Genomic DNA, 19,433 nt, shown 5'->3' on the forward strand with positions numbered 1-19,433 from the left:
CTAGTACTCCAAATACAGAGTTAACATACTTTTAACTTAATAGGATCATTTTTGGCTCCACGGATGATGTACTAAACTGCTTCTAGGTAAGTCTTTACCGCTACCTTAAAACAAGTACAAACTAGTCCCTGACAGATCACTATGGATAGTTTGCCTGTAGGTACTGTACACAAGCAGTACAATGTAGGGAAAAAAAGTTCATAATACTGCCTTGAAAACAGCACTTGCTCTTTCCTAAGGACCAGCAACAGCAACACATATCATATCTTCTCCAGTGACCCAGGCCACTTTACAAACTGCCTTTCAGAACAATTCATGGCTTATAAAACACAGACCAAGTGAAATGCAGCAGCTTCTTCTGAAGAAAATGTGGAAACATATCCAGGAAAGAACAAATTAAGAACAGCACTTACGCCTCTGGTGAAAAATAAAATTCTAATCCAGAGGCAACACCCTGCTACCTTTTGCTATTGTTATGTTTCTTTGATGCAAATTGACTTTAAATTTTAGTCAGAAGATATTTCCAGTAACCAGAAACCCATTACGTCCAACGTGGCTGCTTACAGAAGCTCCACCATCACTTTGAACAGCATCTCCTGGCAGTGCTCTTCACTGGCCTTTGACAGCACCCTGCCTACCCACACAAGCTCCAGAAGGAAGCACACCTGGAGCCAGCAAACCGGGCAGCATGGTCCGTGGAGAACACGGTGGTCCCCCAGCAAACTTCTGAACAAGGACACCCCACAGCAGGATGCAGAAGTCAGAAAACCCCCCTCTGGCACTGGTGATCACTGGTATGGAAACGGCAACCAGTTGTTTAAACCTCTTTCTGTACCGTTCAGGTCAGAAAGCTAAAAGAAATTCATGTCACCCCTGTTAGTTACCGCCGGTGTTTTACCTAGATAGATCAAACCAAATCCTCCCTGGCCGATCTGGCTGCCCAGCCTCCAGACTTTTCCCTCGGTGTCTTTCAGGATCATGTCCTTTGGCAGAGGAACCGGCAGCCGGCCCCTGCCGCGCTCCTTGGGCGGCATGGCACCTGGAGGGGGACAAAACGAGAGACAAGTTGTTGCCTTCCCTCGGGAGAAGCAAGATCCCGGCTGATCCCCGCCGCACAAGCGGCCTGCCAGCCGAGCGGCCTCCGCCGGGCCGCCAACAGACCAGGGACGGGGACGGGGACGGGGACAGGCAGCCCCGGCTCGGCCCCGCCGCCCGCCGTCCCCTCACCCACCTCGGCCGGCCCCAAACTTGGCGGCGAGAAGCTGCCCCCAGGCGGGGCCCAGCCGTCCCGCCGTGCCGTTGCCTCCCGCGGGAAGCCCCGGGGCGGGGACGGGACGGGACGGGTCGGGAGGCACGGGAAGGGCCGGGCCGGGTAGCCAGCAGTGCCCGCCCTCCCGCCCGGCGGTCCCGCCCCGGCTCCCTTTCAGTCCGCCCGGCCTCTCAGGCAAGTAGGGAGGGCAGGAAGGCGGGAGGGCGAGCGGGCGCCCGCAGCCCCGGCCGGAGGAGCCCGCCGTCAGCGAAGGGCAGCCCTGAAGGGGCTGGGGTCGGGAGGCTCCTCTGACCCTGACCCCGCCAGGGCACCGCCGATCTCCACGCCTCGGGCTGCACGTTGCAAGTGAGGAAACTTTTTTTTTTTTTCCTCCTTGAAGTGCTTTCACACGTATCAAAGTAGTTGGTCAGACTGCTCCCTGCCCGGGGAAAAGAGAACTCTGACAGGGCGGTTGGGGCACAGTGAGCACTTTAAAGGCTGCACCAAAGTCACAGCGCTGTTGTGGTGCCACCCATTCAATTTTACCTCAGGATAGGTCCACTGGTGTACCCCGGCCATACCCCAGGATCCCTTTCACACACAGAAGTAAGGATACTCACAGAAAATAACGTGCAAGGTGGGAGAAGGACATGGTCACTTCACATAGCATGGGTCATTACTGCAGGCAGGGGAAACCCACAGGAGACCATGTTGTGGGCCAATCCCATCACCACTTTTTAGCTGATGGACATTAACTTTTTAGTCAGAGGACACTGAACGTGAGGTGTGTGTATGTATATATTTTCAAATGTTTTGCTCCCAGGACACACCACTGACCCCAAGCAGACATTTTGTATGATCTTTGCTTTACTAACAGGGCCCACCCAGTCAGCACTCTCTGCATGGGAAGCCTGTGGCAGAAAGTGTGATCTTTCCATTTCCTTCTAATTTTAGAAAAAGTCTTCCTGCTCAGCTACAAGCCCTCAAAGACTACCTCAAAGACTAAAATACAAAACAGGTCTGTGATAGGCAGCAATTCAGGTGGAACTCTGTATTTATTGCCACAATAGGCTTGAACATACACCTTAAAGTTGGAGGCCCAGAAAAAGCTTTTCCTTGGGCTTCACTTAGCCAAGATCTTTGTACTGTATCATTGTAATCCACACAGCCAGCCACTCCTTGTTCTTGGTCTCATCTTCAGACTTCATTTTGGCAAAGAGGGCCCTGAATAGCTGTTTAACTGCACTTCTAGCTGAACTACCACATCTTCCAGGCAATGGCTCTTTTTTTTTTTTCCAGTAACAGACCATGGCACTTTTTGTGATGATTCCAAGAGTTCAAGAACAAACAAAATCCAGAACATCTTCACTGACTATAATTTAGCAGTAAACTGAAAATTTGTAATAAATTATGGCTATAGAGTATGTTACTGTCATCAGTAGAGCAAAAGTGAAAATAGGAACGGGGAATACCAGGGCTTGTTTCATTGTTAGTGAGCATAGCATATGCTATATTGCTCTTTTCGAGAGCTTCAGGTAGGCTACATAACATCCAATTGACTCATACAACAAAAATACAGTACAGGTAGCTAAAACTGAAGTACTGGAAAAGAGCGCTTTCAGCTTCAAAGCTGCAAACACCCAGAAGAAATTGAGTTTATAACTCAAATGCTACCCTGAGACAAGGCCATGTGAAGTCTTATTTATCTTCAGATATCATATATTTTAAAAATTGTGTAATTTAATGTATAATATAAAGAGACTAGTAACATATATTGTACAAGTCACAGAAAATAGATTCCACAGCAGAATTTTTTTTTTTAAGAAAGATTTTGTTTAGAAGTTTAAGCTTTTATCGTTATTAGAAGAGTTAAAAGCCTTTAGAGATAAATGCATGGAAATATAACAGAAACTACAAGTATCATAAACAAAGAATGACTTACTAAGAAGAGGTAACTTCCTAGATACATTAAAATCCTGAATAATAAAATTATCTGAATCCAGGTACTTATTAATAAAGAACCATAGCTAATGAACCAATTAAAAAACCCACAAATTTTGGTAATGATTTTTTCATACAGCTCTTCTTTTTAAGCATTAAGCATATAACTTCTGAAAAAGCAACAAACTTCAATAATTTTACCTGAGAAAAACTCTGACCAAAAAAATAATAGGAGGCCATCTTTACCCTATAAATAGGCCATTGCTGTGCTTTGTAGGAGGGACTGAGAAAATTTCCTGTTGGGCCAAACTGGAGACAAGGCTTCCTTTTTTTTTTTTTTTTTTTTCCTACTTATCATCAGACAATTAACAACCCTCCCAAGAAACATGAGCTTCATTAGTCAAGTTAAAGCCTCCATTTCCTCTTCACAGTTGGTTCAAATTAACAGTTTAGGAATGTGATGTAGGGGAGATGAATGGCTAAATTAATTATGGGTATATATGGGTTTTGTTTGTTTGTTTGTTTTTCAGGAAACCCTGACTATGGTGGAAGCTTCAAGCTTTAACAAGCATTACTGCTAAATTCAAGAATCCTTATAGGAGAAAGGTGTGTATGCTAATAAGAGTAAAAACATACAAATCCTGTTAGCACGCAACTGAGTGTGACCCATGTAGTCAGGAACAGTTGTTTTCTGTGGAGTATTTTTTTCTTCTCTTCTTTTAACAGGATAAAGGAAGAAATGTAAGGCTTGCTGTTCAAGTTACGCTGAAATATTGAATCTGAATGAAAGGTAAAGGAAGAGGTTTCCCTTTCTTCTATTAGTGTGTATTTTCATCTATTAAATATTTACTACTGTAACTGCTGTTTAATATATTATTGTTGGAATAAACTCATGTTCCTTAAAGGTGTCAGTGTTGGAGGCTCAAGACACAGGCCCTGAAAATGAAATTACTCTTACTTTATTTATTAATGGTGCATTGTTGCTAGCAGCTGAAAGCCACAGGCCCTACTGGTGAGGAGTTAATTGTTCATGCAGCTCAGGTGGGTATTTTCTAGTTACTCCAAAAGATATTTTAGAAGTGATATAACAAACTGGTTGGATGTTTGTATTAGCAGTTGTATACTTTCAGGATTTTATTTCTTTATTTTGTTTACTGTATGTATATTGATGTGTGATATCTGAACAAGTCTTCTGTGCTTCTCTGCAGAGTTGATACAGGTATAGTTGTTATTCTTATGCTATTGCAGAAGAAAGTAGTGGTGCTGTGCTTTCTGTGCTGTTTTGTAACCACTACTAAAATTATGGACTGGTTCTTCAGTAACGTAGACGTGGTAGTCTAGTTTTGAGGTAAAGATACAAGTGTAAATCACTTCAAATCTTGGATCAAGTTCACATTCACAAACTGCTTTTAAATATATGGTTTCCCCAGTCTAGTTGTATGTTTGGTTATATTGTCCTGCTAAGTGTCTGACTTTTAGAATATGTAGGTGCCTAAGAGGCATTTCAAAAGTAGAAGGAGCAAATTTGAGTTTTATCCTGATCCGGGGCTCAAAAGGATCAGTCTACTCCTTTTGCTAGAATAAGTTTCTGAGGGTGAAAAAAAACACATAATGTTAATACGAATTGCATTCTCTGTGTCATGAAATACTCCCAGAGTAAGCATTTTCTTTAAGTACTTAATAATACAACAAACTATTTTAGCTGTGTCCTGAGGCTGCATTTGTTTTTACGTTTGTTTCAAAGTAGTATACTCTAAATTTTAGATGAGTGTTCCATTTATTTTTTCTCTTTTTCCTCAAATCTGAACTTGAGTATAAAAGTAAATTACATGAGATCTTGTAGCTGCACACACAAATCTCCTTAAAGTTGTTATGGTAGGTGAACAACGTGTAACTTCTCTCACTGTATCACTGAGATGCTTCTGTGTTATTTAACAGTGAAGTTTTAGTACTTCTAATTTTAATCACCCCACATGTCCTTATTGATTAAAATATGATATCTAATTTTACATTAGAGTTGTAACATCTTTGTATTAAGGCCATTGACAGCAAGGCATCAAACTTTCTAAATTTCTGCAGAGAAATCCATGTGTGTTTGTGCATGGGTATGCAGTCCTGTGCACTTGCTGTGCTTATTCAGTTGTTACTGTATTTGCTGCCAGTTTCTTAGAACTCTTAAAGTAATTACTTTTTGCAGTATCAAGGGGTCTTCAACATCCAGGGGGCATGTTGCTCAACTCAGTCACTGTCTAGGTGCACTGACACCTGTTTTAAAGATTCCTGACGCTATTTTGTGTGACTGGCCCCATGATTGAGATCACATAATTACAATAATTAGGAAGCTCACCTCAGGATATTATCAGAGCAACCCACCCAAACCTAAGTCCATATGGTTTGAAATAGCTAATGAGTCAGTTAATGTGCTATGTCCAGGAGTAATGGACACTCAATATGGATGACATGAAGACATAATTTACCAACTTCCTGACTGATTAAGGTTTTCCATGTAGACAGTTCTTGTATTTTGCATCTCACAATAAGTTCAAACTATTAAAGGCTTTTATGTGTTAAAGGGAGCAGAAGAAACAGCTGAGACTCCTAAAAGGCGGGTAGGGAATCTGCTTTTCTCTAAAGAAAACTCAAAAAAGCACAGGTCTCAGAACTTTCCATCTTAAATATAATACTGCAAACAAATTATTTGAAATGCTCTATTAAAATAGAGAAGATGACAATGGCAATATGTGACATTTGCTTTAATGCCAAGTAGCCTGACTGAATGAACGACTCCCATGCTGCCCTTTGCCAGGCCAGAAAAGAAAGTCCTAGGGGGGGCTGCTCTAGTCTCTGTAACTTGTCTACAAGTTCCTATCACGGTAACTAAAGACATTCAGACCCTGGGTGTGTTCCTTATCTTTTTTGTATGTCAGAGGCCTTACTGCTCATACCTTTAGAAAGAAACTATTTATGAGCATTGAAGGAAAAAAATTAGCCACGCTTATTTACTTTCAGAAATGTGCAAAGAGTTGATGTAAGTTTATTGTGGGAATGGATTGGATTTGCAGGGAGAGCAGAACGTCTGCTGTTTAGAGAAGAGAAGGGGATCAGCGATGATTTTCCTTATGGGAGTAGTTCTAGGAATCCTAATCCTGGCTCTACTACTGGCTGACCTTATAGGAATAATTTCATATCTGTCTAATTTTATCCATCTGAAGCAGTATGGGTGGCTTGTTTTAAGGTTCTTTGAGAGTTACTATGTATGGATTATTGCTATTGCTGTTATCTGATGATGATTCACACTTACGATGAAACATGTAATGTATTAATAAGTTTCTCATATGGGCAGCTCAAACATGTTTTTCTTTCTCTTGTTCTGATCTTTTTATTTAGGTCGTTCCCCTCCAAAATAAAATGCTTATAGAACACACAAAAATTGTGTTAAATTGAAGCTATCACAGCCTTGCGAAGAAAATAAGTATGTTTGTATCCACTGGCATTTCTGTACATTTTATTCAAAGCATTAAAGTCGAGCGATAATGCTTGGAACAGCTACGAAAGATTCCTCAGTTTCTAGGCCCTTTTCAAGGGATATCTAGAAATGGAAATGAAGAAATTACAGGAATGCTAGCAGTAGCACAACAGTGTTCTTGGTCTATAGGAGGACCTGTAAGTCTATAGGTTTAGGTCTATAGGACTTCTTGTTTTTCTACATAGCAGTGTATGTGAAAAGATGTAGGGGAAAAAGGAACTTGGCAAAGCACTCAGGGAGAAAGGTGCATATACTTATTTAGTCTTTCCGTTTCTGAGATTATCTACATAAAGCTGTTTGAGAAGGGAAACTCATCTGTCATAGCATCCATTATTCACATATCAATGTTACTTTATATATATAAACTTAATTATTATGATGGGATATATTAAATGACTCATTTTACTGCAAGATTGATTTTTTTATTATTTTTTCCCCTGACCTAAGAATAAATATTGATCTTCGTAACCTTTAAATGTAGTGCAAAGGTCATTATATTAATGGCATATTAATAGAAAGTAGTCCTGACCATGCAATATTAATATATTTGCATTGTTATTTCTCAGATCACATCCAGAATGAAAGAGGCAGGGTGCTTATACCTTCTTTCCCAGGAGAAATTAGGAAGCTGTTGCATTTTAATGACTGTTCAGACTGCTTCCAATTCGGTTTAAAAAAAAAAAATTAAACAGTGGTGAAGTGGCAAATAGACTGTATAATAAATCTAATAACATGGTGATATGCCATTTTTCCAGCAGCGTGAAAACCTGACAGTGCTCCACCACCCATTGCCATGAAGCCAATTCCACGAGCAGAGCCATAGCTGTGAAAGGAGACTGATAAGGTAATTTGGTGATGTTGGTTAGTACATGCAGTATCTGGGGCTCTGATTTCTCCAGTGATCATGTTAGCAATTTCCTTAACAGATGATTTTAAAAGCAGTTAACTTATTCAAGTGAGTCTTTGCTGTGCTCCTGTGACATCTTAATATATAGTGTTTATAGTAACTCTTAGAAACTTGTTTAGAAATGCTGTTCTAATGGTTGGCTGAACCAGGAAAGACCTGTTGTTTTAAGATATTTCTTAGAGTAACTGCATATGACTCTTCTTTGACAAGGAGGGATAAGAGATCGTGCATTGAAATAACCTTTAAATAATCCTGCATAGCTTCCAGAGGTCCTGAAAAAGCAGTGCCTACTTAGGTGGAGGAGGAATACTTGTATGCCTTTTCATAAACACTGCTTTGTTAGTATTCTTTCTGTTACATGCTTTGTGTATTTTGTTAGGTGACATAGGTCAACAACTTCTATAGTTTACAGACAGCAAAGAAAATAAATGTTTAGTATAAAACAGTGGAAAAATGGGCAAGAAGTGACAAACTGGAAGGGGAGACTGTGGATGAAAGTTTTTTTCCCCCCACCCCCACCCCTAAAATTTCCTAGGATTTACCTCTGGACCTGTTTAGTTCATTATTTCTCACTTCATGAGCAACAGCGACAAAGCAGAAATCTCCTTATACAATTTGCTGATGAATATAAAGTTGTGAGGCACTGGAGTATTGATGTAAAAGAAACAGAACAAAATTTTCTAATTTTGCCGGAGTGTAGAGAAGTTGATTCAGGGGAACGAAAAAGCCTTTCTTACAAAAGGGTTCAAAAATATTATGCTCAAAGGCTTATGAGGTTAAATAAGCCAAATTAACAGGAGATACAATTACTTTCTAGAGAATATATAGAAACTATATGTCGAAAATAGATACAGAACTGTATCTATGGAAGGATAAACTTTACCACCCATCTTTTTTTAACTTAAGCCAAATGAATGCAAGCTGGCCATGTTTGTGCAAGACTCCTTCATCAGACAAATGTAGGTCTGCATGGCCTTCCAGCAGGAGTTGTAGGGAAGGAAAGCAGAATGCCCTTAAGGCAGACTAAGATGAAAACAATGTTCTGACAGAAAAGGGACCAAAGTATTGAAGATTGAAGGTGGCTTCAGATTTCGGGCTGTTGCTCTTTAGGTCTAATGTGGAGAACTGAAATTCAATTGAATCATATGTAACAGTTCTCAAACTGAAGACTGTCCTGCAATATTTGTTGTTTGCAATAAGTATTCTTCTGGAAAGAGGAAAGAAAGTCAATAATAGAGCGCACTGCCTTTCAGCTGGCCCAAAGGGTTGCAGCTTCACTAAAGGTGATAGGATTGAAATGTATTTTACCAGCTAAGGATTTCTACAGGTCCATCTAGCCTTAGTTGTACTTTTATGGCAAAATTCAGAATACATATTTGGCAGTCTTTCATTGTGAATTCATATTTACTGTCTTCTATATTCCTTAAGCATTAAATCATGAATGGTATCTCTAAAATGATGCAGGCAGAGGGCAATGCTCAAATTCAGTTTTGCTGTGGAAAGCAGAGCTAGATTGACAGTTAATTGAGTTGGAAGAAGACCTCTTCTACTGGAATCAGGTTCCTGTAAGAAATATGTATGAAAATATATTAGGAAGAAAACTCTTTCCAGAGGCAGAGTAAACAAAATATCCCTCCCTGCCCCAGAGAATTGGAGCCTTGTGGGGTAAGAACAAACAGAAGCTCCTTTGCATGAACAGTAGGTAGTGGGGAACTAATTAATTTGATAGGAGCTCAGAGGATAGAAAGGAGATATTTGTTTTGTACCTTGTGGAATAACATCAGAAATATCATGAAAGGTAATAATGAGGCCCAGGGTAATATAATGTGAATTATTTTAGGGTACGCAGGGTTAGATTTTGAAATCAACCTATCTTTATACTTTCCATGATGTGAAGACCTATTACTTGTGTATACTCTGATCCCATGCTCAGGAAAGAAGGCAAGAACCGCTGAGTTTTGAGATAATTTTGTCTGAGAGAATTTTCTGGAGAAAGATTGCAGCCCAGAGAAGCACCTTCATTAGTTCGGTGTTTCTGACATAGTGGTACAATAATGGTCATGCGCTAGTCAAGTAAATTAAGAAAACATCGTTTAAATACTGGGACAAACTGAGTGCAGGCTGCTACTGAAATAGAAGTTTTCAGGGGAACATCTGAGCTGTTTACTTGTTGACTTAATATTTTGCGGAAATTGTAACTTTTCAATTTCTCTGATTCTTAAAAATTTGTAACTACATTAATCTATATGTTAGGGACATCACCAGAAACAGCTCATATATATTACTGTGCACATAATACACGGCATATGGCACTGTTAATTTTCTTGTTTGTATATCTGTCTGCTCTTTGCATATATGCATCTATGGATGTGTGATATTTTATTGCGACACATATGATTTGAAAAAGCTGATTTCCTGCTGTGGTATTTATCCTATATAAATTCTACATTAAATGACAAATTTTAGGCTCATCAGTCCATCCGTTGAATTCCTATTTGTATTATTACTTTCTAATGAATTCTGTACTACAGCAGGTGTCAAATCATATCTGTTGTTTTGCAATCGAGTATGAATAGAAGATGTATTGCTATTGCAAATGAATCTAATATGAATCTAATGAGCAGTAATGAGCAACTGTTTTGTCATTATTGAGGCAACCACTGTGATGCTAATAAACTCTCATTTCTGCTCTTTAGAAAAAAGCACTGACCAGGATTTATAATATGGCCTTAATGTCCCAAAAGCCTGAGGCAAAAGAGAAAAGTGGAACCCCTAAACTGAGCATAATTTAGTCATTTTCTGTGTGGCAGTCCTCTTATTTTCTCTTATTAAACTAAACCTGGTTAAGTCTTTTGAGCTCCCTTACATTTGAAAGGAAAAAGATGAAGAATGGGCCTCTAATAGAGGAATATAAAGTTAAGAAGATGGGCATTCTGCCTTAATTTTCTTTAATGTAAGTACTCTAATTCCATACTTCTACATCTGACAGTGCTTTTGTAATAATAAAGGCAACTATCTGCAACTGTTTTAAAAACAGTCACTTTAAAAGTAACAGGCCATTAAATCAATATAGAAATATAATATATGTTTTGGGAAATATCACAACTGTCTCTTAATTGAAACTTCATTTTTTATTTTTTTGTCATCGGTGGATTACAAGACTGCTGAATAAACAAAAATACCTCTTACACAATAGCATCAATAACTTACTACATAACTGATATGTAAACGAGTTCTGACTCCTGTGTGGCTCTCCCTTTTCCAAGTATAAATAATACATAGAATGATACATAAAGCTGTGTAAAAGGGACAGCTGGGTACATGGTACTTACAAGTGGAGCACACGAAAACCAGTCAGAACTGCTTTTAGCTAAGTACTATACTTCCATCAAAAAATAATGCTTCTGTGTATATGGTCTTCATGGACTCATCTCTCTGTGCAATAAAGCTAGATGCACTGTAGAGATTCATTTCAGTATTTCATTTGGAGGTTTGAACTATTCTGTGTAGGGTACAGCTGCTTGTTTTACTACAGTACACTTCATACTTGCTCTAACTGCTGAATGGAGACTATATTGCCAATATTTAAGGTATTATATAGACACAGCAGTGAAACTGAATTTGTGAGCAAGCCAGGGGATGGGCATTAGGACAAATTACAGCAGTCATCTCTCAAACTTGCAAATAGGGTGTCAAAGGTTGTATGAAAGCCATAAACTGTTCCTTCCGTGCTGGGGCATTAAAAGGACTCCTGGCCTGATGGGCTGTAGCTTGCACTAGTTCCCATTTACTGACATTTCAGTTCCATCCCAGCACTGAAGAAAGGAAGGGAGCGTGAGTCGGGACTGCCGGCTTTCTATCAGTAGCTCTTCCAATGCCATGTTTTTTTAAGTGAGAAAATCATCATGTCCAGGTTTTCTCCTCCTCATCAGTAATATATGGACTGTTTTTTCCCACCCTTTAGGTATATCAGTGTTAGTTTTTATTAATGCTTGATGTACAGAGTTGAACAAGGCAACTCAGCATGAAAAGCATCAGTACCTTAGAAGTCACTAGATATATCTTTCAAGATATGTTCACATGCATTTGTATATTTACATGGCAGAAGGACTCTGGTTGCTCTTAGAATAACAGTGCATTCCACTGAAATCAATGGAAATTTTGTAGTTTACTTTAATGATCTCAAGTTCTCACCTTTAGTTCAAAGACCTCTCTCCCCTCATACATAAAGGGTTCAATTTGAAGGTGTAAGTTAATATTGCATGATCCTTCAAAATAGTTTATATTTCACTTTGGTAACTATCACTTCACAATCATAGAAGTTAGGCCAAAATGGACCTCTTCAGGCCATCTGACCTGTACCCAAAGCAGGGCCAGCACTGAAGCTAATCAAATTGTTCAGGGCCAGGGATTCCTTGTCACTTGAAAACTGTGGTGGTTTGTAATTGAATGTCTGGCAGTTTTATTACAATTACATTTTTATCTGATTGCTTTCATGTGCAATAACGGACATATTACAGTGTCATTCACAGGCCTCTGTTAGGACTGGAACTTTTCCACAGTAAACATGGTAAAAATAGAGAAGCAGAAGTGGCTGCTCTGAAATGTAACGTGATAACAAGATAAAGATGTCTTTCTGGTGGTAGAAACAAACTTTTTTTGCTTCTCCTACAGCACCTTAGTCTGGATTTGTTACTCTGGCTAATCTGTGTGGTATGTGAATAGTAAGGACATGTAGGATTAAAAAAAAAAAAAACTCACCCCAACCAAATCTCTCACACTGGAACAATTTTGGCATTTCATCCTACCAAAAACAGTAGATGCTTGCAGGCTACTCTCAAGAAAAATATGTACAAGTACTTATTCAAATCTATGCATGGTAAGCTAACAGTGCATATATTACTGTGCATCTTGTATACATCAGTTTGTGTGTTATGACTTAATGTGAAAATTATTTACTTTTCAGTAGGGGTCCATATCTCTCTATATTGAGATACCTACAGCTTCCAAAAACAACTTTAAACTACTTATATAATGTCTGTATTTTAGCATCATTGGGGAAGATGGACTCAGGATATTAAAAGCACATTGCAGGAACAGTGACCCAGAAGTAGCTAATGAATAGACTACAGAATTTTATGCCAGAGGCAGTAAGTGTGAGGGTCTGTTCATCTCGTAGTCTCTTCTTTTGGGTACTTAATTTTTTTTTCTCACATAGAAAGGTAAAATAATTAACTCTGAACCCACCTTGTCATAGAGTAGTAGAAAGCTTAGCTGAGTGTTTCCTTGGATATTGTCACATGTTTGTAGGGTCAGTTTCATTTAGCAGTAAGCAGCCATGCAGTAGCCATTCTCATGCTTCGGCCACAATTCTGGGAGCTCTGGATAATCTTTTGTCTCCTGTACCTTCTGCAGCACCGAAACAGAGCAGAGTTGTTGTTTCAGGGAGGCTATGGAGGTCCAAGGGGACTTGAACAATGAGTATTCAAAAGAGGATTCTGCTCAGAGTCCAAGTGGCAGAAACATTGATCACACACATGAAGATTAGCATGGCTTGTGAATGAAGAAAGGTTGGCAGAAAGGAAACAAATGGGAGATCGCTGTGCTTCCTGCAGTATTCACAAGGGACTTACGTGGTGGCATCATCACTAATATCTAGGTTACAAGAATATCCCTTTGCCAGAGGTATGGAATCAAAAGAGCAGATGTTCAAGGCTTTGTCCGACTTGCAGCCAACGTCCTGGAGTGGCCTATGGCCTTGGAAGGATGGAGATTGCTGCTGAAATATGGGGCAGGGCTGGGAAGCAGTTGTAGTTCAGGCCATCTTTGGGTTCTTCAGTAATGCAGGCAGCTTTCCAGCAGTTCTACCAATAGTGCACAGACTTTCTTGTTGAGTGTACTTCTTGCAAACAGTGTCAAGCCCCACTTGGAAAATTGCACCAAGAGGATAAAAGCAGCTCCAGAATGAAGTGTTGTAACTGAAATAGCTAGAAATTCAGCTGAGATCACTACAATTTTTCTGCTTGTATAGGATGAAACTGCCTTACTGTCTTGTATAAGTGCCTGTCCCTGACGATGTCATTGTATGGCTGCAGTGACCTGCTGTAGCTGAGAGATTCATCAGATTGAGGCTTTATGGAAAACAGTTTGTCATGGGAGGGCATTTGATGAAATCCCTTTAGGATATAAATATCAGTTGCAGGAATTCAGGGATGTCTAGGAAAAGAAAAACAAAACAAACTCTTTCTAAGAAGCCAAATCTTCATATGCTACTACTACATAAATAATGAAACAGCTGTTTAGCACGACCATTGAAGGCATGTAGTAACTTTGTTTGCAGACCCACCAAACTCTAGACAATCTCTGGAGACATCCTTCCTTTTGCCACTGGTTCTCTTCTGTTCTGCTGCCTCCTGTGACTAAATGCCAACAACAGATTAATCAACGGCTCGTTAAGCTCTAATGGTCTGGTATGTCCCTGTCCTTCCTCTTGTTCATGTGACACATCTCTCTTGCTTTCTTCATGGGGCTGGAGCAGGGAAAAAATACTTTCCCTTCTTCCCTATTATGCCACTGCCTGACTGCGCATGGTGAATCAGTCTTCTCCCTTGTATCCTTCCCATCAATGTGGCTCAATTCAGCACCTCACAGAGCTAATGCTTGGTGAGAGGGTGCCAGAAACTAACCGGCAACCTGTGAATTTTGCTGAGAGGTTTTAGCAGGCTAGCAGGCATGTGGCTAATGCTCTTTAGAAAAGGTGGGCATGGAGGGAGAAGGTAGTATCTTTAGCTATAGGATGATTGCATTCAACGTGGCTTTATAGTTATATTGAATTATATTTGCACTCTTAGGAAAGCATTATAAACACTAGAAGGGCCATATGTAAGCTGGCAGCAGTATCACCATATAGATACCTTCCCATTCAGACTGAGAAAAACAGTCTTGCACCTCTTCTCTGGTAAAGAGCTGACCCTGCTCTTAAGGAGTGAAGGGCACCTGGATCCAAATGAGAGAGAATATGCATAAAGAAAATGGAGTTACATTCCCTGTTCTAATAGGTGGCAGAAAATCTATAAAGAAGCTCTTTGTAAATTTGTCACAAGACGTGAAAAAGCAATAAAGCAGCCAAGGTGAATGTTCACCACCTATACAGAAGATGAGCCTACCCTGTACTAATGGTATAGAAGGGCTGTATGGACTGGGCAATGTGTGTAAGGAGCACCACAACCAAAACATGATGGTCTGCAGGGAACCCTTGCTATCAGCTTCAATCCAATGCAGGTCTGGACCTCAAACATTTGCATTGTTTCTGGTTTCATAGCTGTTGTGTTCAGTAGTTTAATAGTTTAATTTTTGTAATCTAAATAGAAATGTATTCAGGCTGTTTTACTACCCTGCAGAAGGTATTTGTTTCCTAGAATTAGATGAATTAAGTTACTTAATTTTCACAATATTTTCTAACTTCTTGGAGTTTCCCTCAAGTTATCAGTGATCTTGTCATTTTCTAACTCACATACTTTGTTCCTTGACTCTACAGTAGAGCTTCACTGGAACACTTATTTATTTTTTTTAATGGCTAAATGCACAAGGGAGTAAAGTTCATCTCTTGTTGTTGGGAGATTTCTTTTCTCTAGTTCTCTTGTATTATTACAGGCTTATACTACTGTAAAAGGAAGACTAAGACAATTTCAAATACGCTCTGGGCACTATTCTGGATTTCTTGACTCCTTGATACTGTGATGCTTTTGTATTTGTATATTGCAAGGCTTTAATTTCATAGATGCTCTTATGTAGGCTTTCTGATGAAAAGAAAAGCATATGGCTGGTAACTGCCCAGCTCAGCCCACCCTCAGTCTGTTTTGAACGTGGTCTCTCTAGAAGGTTTTAGGAATGCTGAGTGTGTATTTGGTATCAGTCCATGGCTGAAAAGTTACCTTGCCCTCTGGAAACCTACCGGCTCTCTCGTTTTCACTCATCACCTTTAGTGAGCAGTTGCTGTCAGGAAGAACCTACTGCTTAGTGCAGAGAGCCTTAATGTGGCTGTGCTTGTGATTCCTGATGAGCTTCACGAGGGACTACACTGCAGCCCCCCGGAAGAATTTGATGCTTCAGTTGGGCTCTGTCCTTCTTGGAGCCATGCTGCCCTAGATGACACTGTTGCTGATGCTGAATGTTGCTGTAATGCAAGTGTGAGGCAGGCTGATGAAGAAGTAATTCTGCCTTTTCTAACCAAAAATTATAATTTAAGCAAGTGTCTAAGTGTTAAAAAATTCATGTTCTTTTCATCGTCTCATCTGAGAGGTTCTGTACAATGCCATTTGGTAAAGTTCAAGGGTAGCTTAATTTTGAAATTTTTGTTCTTACAGCAAGGGGAGCATGTACATCCAGATTAAAAAATAAATATATGTATATATATAGGCATAATACAGCTCTTTAAAAATATATTTAAGTGAGGAAGGAGGAGCATTGTGGACTATACAGATCATCTCTAACCAGAGGAAGTATAAACCCATCTCCCTGTTGAACTTGTGGTTGGGAATAAAACAGCTTTTATGAGACAATCCCACAAACAACAGTTACTCTGATAAAGACACAGGCTCAGCCTCTGCAGAATGGTTTTAGTGATAGTTATTTGGCTCCTGCCAACCCTGTAGTCCTTGGAGAATCACCTGACACAGGAAAGCATGTTTACTCTGTGTAGTTCTCGTAGCAATAAATGACATGATGGTGTTTAATGAAAGACAATTTACAGTTATCTGTTGCACTTACTACAATTCACTGCTCTTCCTTTCTGCCTAAGGGGACCTGGACAAAACAAAATGAAATATGACTCTGTGACCTTCTGTATTTAAGCTTGGTGTTAGAGTTGGAGTAGCCATTGGAGAAAGCAGCTCTTTCCAAGCTGCACTTTATTCACTATACATGGACAAACCCAGAAGGTTATTTCTTTCTTCCTTTTTTTTTGCCTCATGTATGGCATTTCCAGGTACGTCCTGGTATAATTATACCCATTTAGTGAATATGCCTAGTACTGAGTTTCCGCATGCTTCTCAAGCTCTGTTACATACTATAGACGTCCTGCTACAAGTAGTCAAGCAGCCTGCTGCCCAAGTGGCCTGACCACTTCATGGTGCTCACTAATAACACTATCACTTCTAGAATTTGCTTTGCCTTAGCTCTCTTGTCACCTCATGTTCAACTCACTAGGAGCATCTTCTGTTCATCTGTTTCCAAGTAAATATTCTTGAATATCCAAACTATGATGTGGATGCACTTTCAGCCACAGCTGTCATTCCTAGAAGATCTCCCTGGAAATATCCTCTTGTGGTTTTATCTGTGATGGTTGACATAATCTGAGTCTGTTGTCACCTGGCAGGTGAGGGTCTAAGTTTTCTAGCTATTGGCTGGGATCAGCTAATTAAAGGAAGAACATCTCCATCCAAAGGCTTATAAACTGGTGGATGTATCCTAACCTGACCACCTGTACTTCCTCTCACAGGAGGGCACCCATATGGGAGCAGGTCAGGCAGTAAAACAGATGAGGTCTTGATCAGACCTTTTGTATCTGAAAACAGCTTTGAGATGATAAGATTCTGCTCCCACAGCGGAGCTGATACGTGGAATGAAATCCAGAGAATGGGAGACAAAGAAGGTCCAAGTGTAGTAAATGAAAAAATAATAAATATCATACATTCCAGGTTTGAAGAGATTGGAAAAAGAGAACTGAAAGAGAATAAGAAAATAACCTAGCTTTTCATTCTTTTGGACAAGAATGTTGAAGACTTCTGTTACTTGAAGAAACTTATTTTTTTTAACTACTGAAATGATTTTTCACTGGTTTTCCTTTTTTTTTCCCCAGGATGTATTTTTAAGGTGTGGTGGACAAACACTATTACTTGCATTTTCTCTTTCCAGCTTTCTGGTGAGAGCACTGCAATAAATGCACCACACATACAAAACATCTGTCAGAACCTGACATTCTTCTCTTTATAGCTCAGAGTGGTTTTTCATTAATTGGCTGTAAAATGAAAATATCAAAAACCTTGTTCAAAATGCACAGTAAAAAAATAAATGCTTAGAGAGATTTGTTTATACGTGTGATTTTCTTGCTGACATTTGAATGAGCCATGAAACAAACACAGACGTAGTGTTGACAAGTCCCAGAGTTCAGTGCATTGTTCTTCTCCTCTACTATTTAGCATTTAGGCATGCAACAAGCTTTCAAGTTTTTTTTGAAAGAAAAAAAGACCACCTTCTATCTTATAATACACTGAGCTGGTATGTGAAGGACTGTCTCAAGTGACATAATGCTCACATGTGAGGTCATCTGAGGATTTCAGAGTCTTGCAAAGGAAGCGATGCTTTGTAGTTTATGCTAACTACTACCTTACAGGAGCAAGTCTTTTGTGTGTATCAAGCATAAGACTATGGACTATCATAAAAAGAAATTGTTAAAGAACTTCTGCTTTGAAAGGGGAAGCAGTTAAAAGCAGAGTACAGGCAGATACATGATTTTACTGCTGTGATCACAGCACTGAAATGGGTCCTAGAGTTAAATAGAATCCAGACACATCTCAAGTCTCTGCTTCAGTGAGGTACAGCAATTGGTCTCGTGACATAATAAATACCTGGCAGAAATGTGAGGTATCACTACCCGCTTTCCACACAAACAGTTCTGCAGTGAGTATAGCCTGTATGAGCAGCAGGATGTCCTTCCAAGTGGCTGAAGCTGCTGCTGTTTTCCTGTGGAGTGTAAGTGTCCCTATTGTCACTTTATGTACAACAAAAAGTCATACATCTTCTCAAGTCCCGCAGGAAATCGGTAGCAAAGGCTGGACAGATGTGTGTACAGCTGGAAGGCCTCTCCTTCCCACATGCATCTCAGCAGCCCTACCTCTCCTCCTTTTCTTCTACTCATCTCATTCTTTCTGCTGGCATTTTCACTAATCTTCGTACTGATCTGTTTAGCTTTTCCTTTCCTGTTGCACTCTGCTCTTCTTGGAAAAGCCACACCTTACCCCTCAGTTGTCCCTTTCTAGCCCACACTCCTTCCTCTTTCACTTCTTCACAGAAAGTTTTGAGATCTTCTCGTGCTGAGCATTAGCTCTTCTGTACAGCTGCAACGCCATTTTATTGCAATGTGAGATCCAGTGGGGGCGAGAAGGATAAGGGACAGCTATGGTGCTTCTCTGCTCAGAGAAGCAGAGTGTGGTCTCCTGGTGCTGAAGCGGAGCTGCAGGGGGGCATGGGGCTCAGGCTTTGGAGCCTTGCCTCAGCAGCAGGATCAGAGCAACAGTAGGGGCCAGTGTCAGCTCTCACCAGGTGTGATGCCACAACAGAAGGTTTTAAATGCTGTAAGGACTGCCTACAGCAATTGGTATGCCTTAAGTTTGGGGCTTCTCTGAAATTAAAAGGCAAAGCACAAATGAAAACTCAGCTGAACAAAAGCTGAGCATAGAGTGGAAGTGTGTTAGTTCCAGGTTCTGTAAAAAGGGGCTGCTTTGGAGTAAATCTGACCTGAGAGTGACCTTCAGAATAGACTGATCTTCCCAAAGGAGCTTCCTAATTTGTACCTATAATGAACACATCATCTATATAACAGATTCCTGCATTTGAACTATGCCATGTTTGTTCCATTATATGATGAAATACAGATGTATTTCCAGACACACCAGGAAGCTATTTCTAAATCATCTTTTGCCCCACTGCTGACTAAATAAAGTGATTCCAGGCTTTCAGGATTTAAAACAGGTTCACATCTAAACAGTTGTTGAGAATTGCTTTACAGTTCTTGTAACTGCAGGGAGAGT

General features: G+C 40.0%; 1 protein-coding gene and 1 long non-coding RNA gene across 10 annotated transcripts in view; one reads left to right on the forward strand and one right to left on the reverse strand.

Annotated features, from left to right (window-relative positions):
* Window positions 1-3,411, reverse strand: part of VRK2 (VRK serine/threonine kinase 2) — a 49,314-nt gene extending 45,903 nt beyond the window's left edge. For 3 of the 5 annotated variants that reach the window (XR_005818045.1, XM_040550861.1, XM_040550864.1), the window contains exons 1-2: window positions 1,232-1,366; window positions 899-1,039 (exon numbers count right to left, since the gene is read on the reverse strand). Coding sequence is in view for 4 of the 5 variants with exons in the window: in XM_040550861.1 (XP_040406795.1) it covers window positions 899-1,034 (136 nt within the window). In the remaining variant the exon portion in view is untranslated. Of the gene's footprint in view, window positions 1-898; window positions 1,040-1,231; window positions 1,392-3,391 lie in introns of those variants that run through there. The other 2 variants (XM_040550862.1, XM_040550863.1) reach the window with 2 other exon arrangements.
* LOC121066982 overlaps window positions 1,392-19,433 on the forward strand; it is a 123,750-nt gene continuing 105,708 nt past the window's right edge. For 4 of the 5 annotated variants that reach the window (XR_005818046.1, XR_005818049.1, XR_005818047.1 and 1 more), the window contains exons 1-4: window positions 1,392-1,615; window positions 3,721-3,796; window positions 3,917-3,980; window positions 4,096-4,231. This is a non-coding gene — a long non-coding RNA (uncharacterized LOC121066982). Of the gene's footprint in view, window positions 1,616-3,720; window positions 3,797-3,916; window positions 3,981-4,095; window positions 4,232-13,038; window positions 17,706-19,433 lie in introns of those variants that run through there. The other variant, XR_005818048.1, reaches the window with a different exon arrangement.

Source organism: Cygnus olor, chromosome 3 (assembly GCF_009769625.2).
Source record: "Cygnus olor isolate bCygOlo1 chromosome 3, bCygOlo1.pri.v2, whole genome shotgun sequence".
NCBI classification, from domain to species: Eukaryota; Metazoa; Chordata; class Aves; order Anseriformes; family Anatidae; genus Cygnus; species Cygnus olor.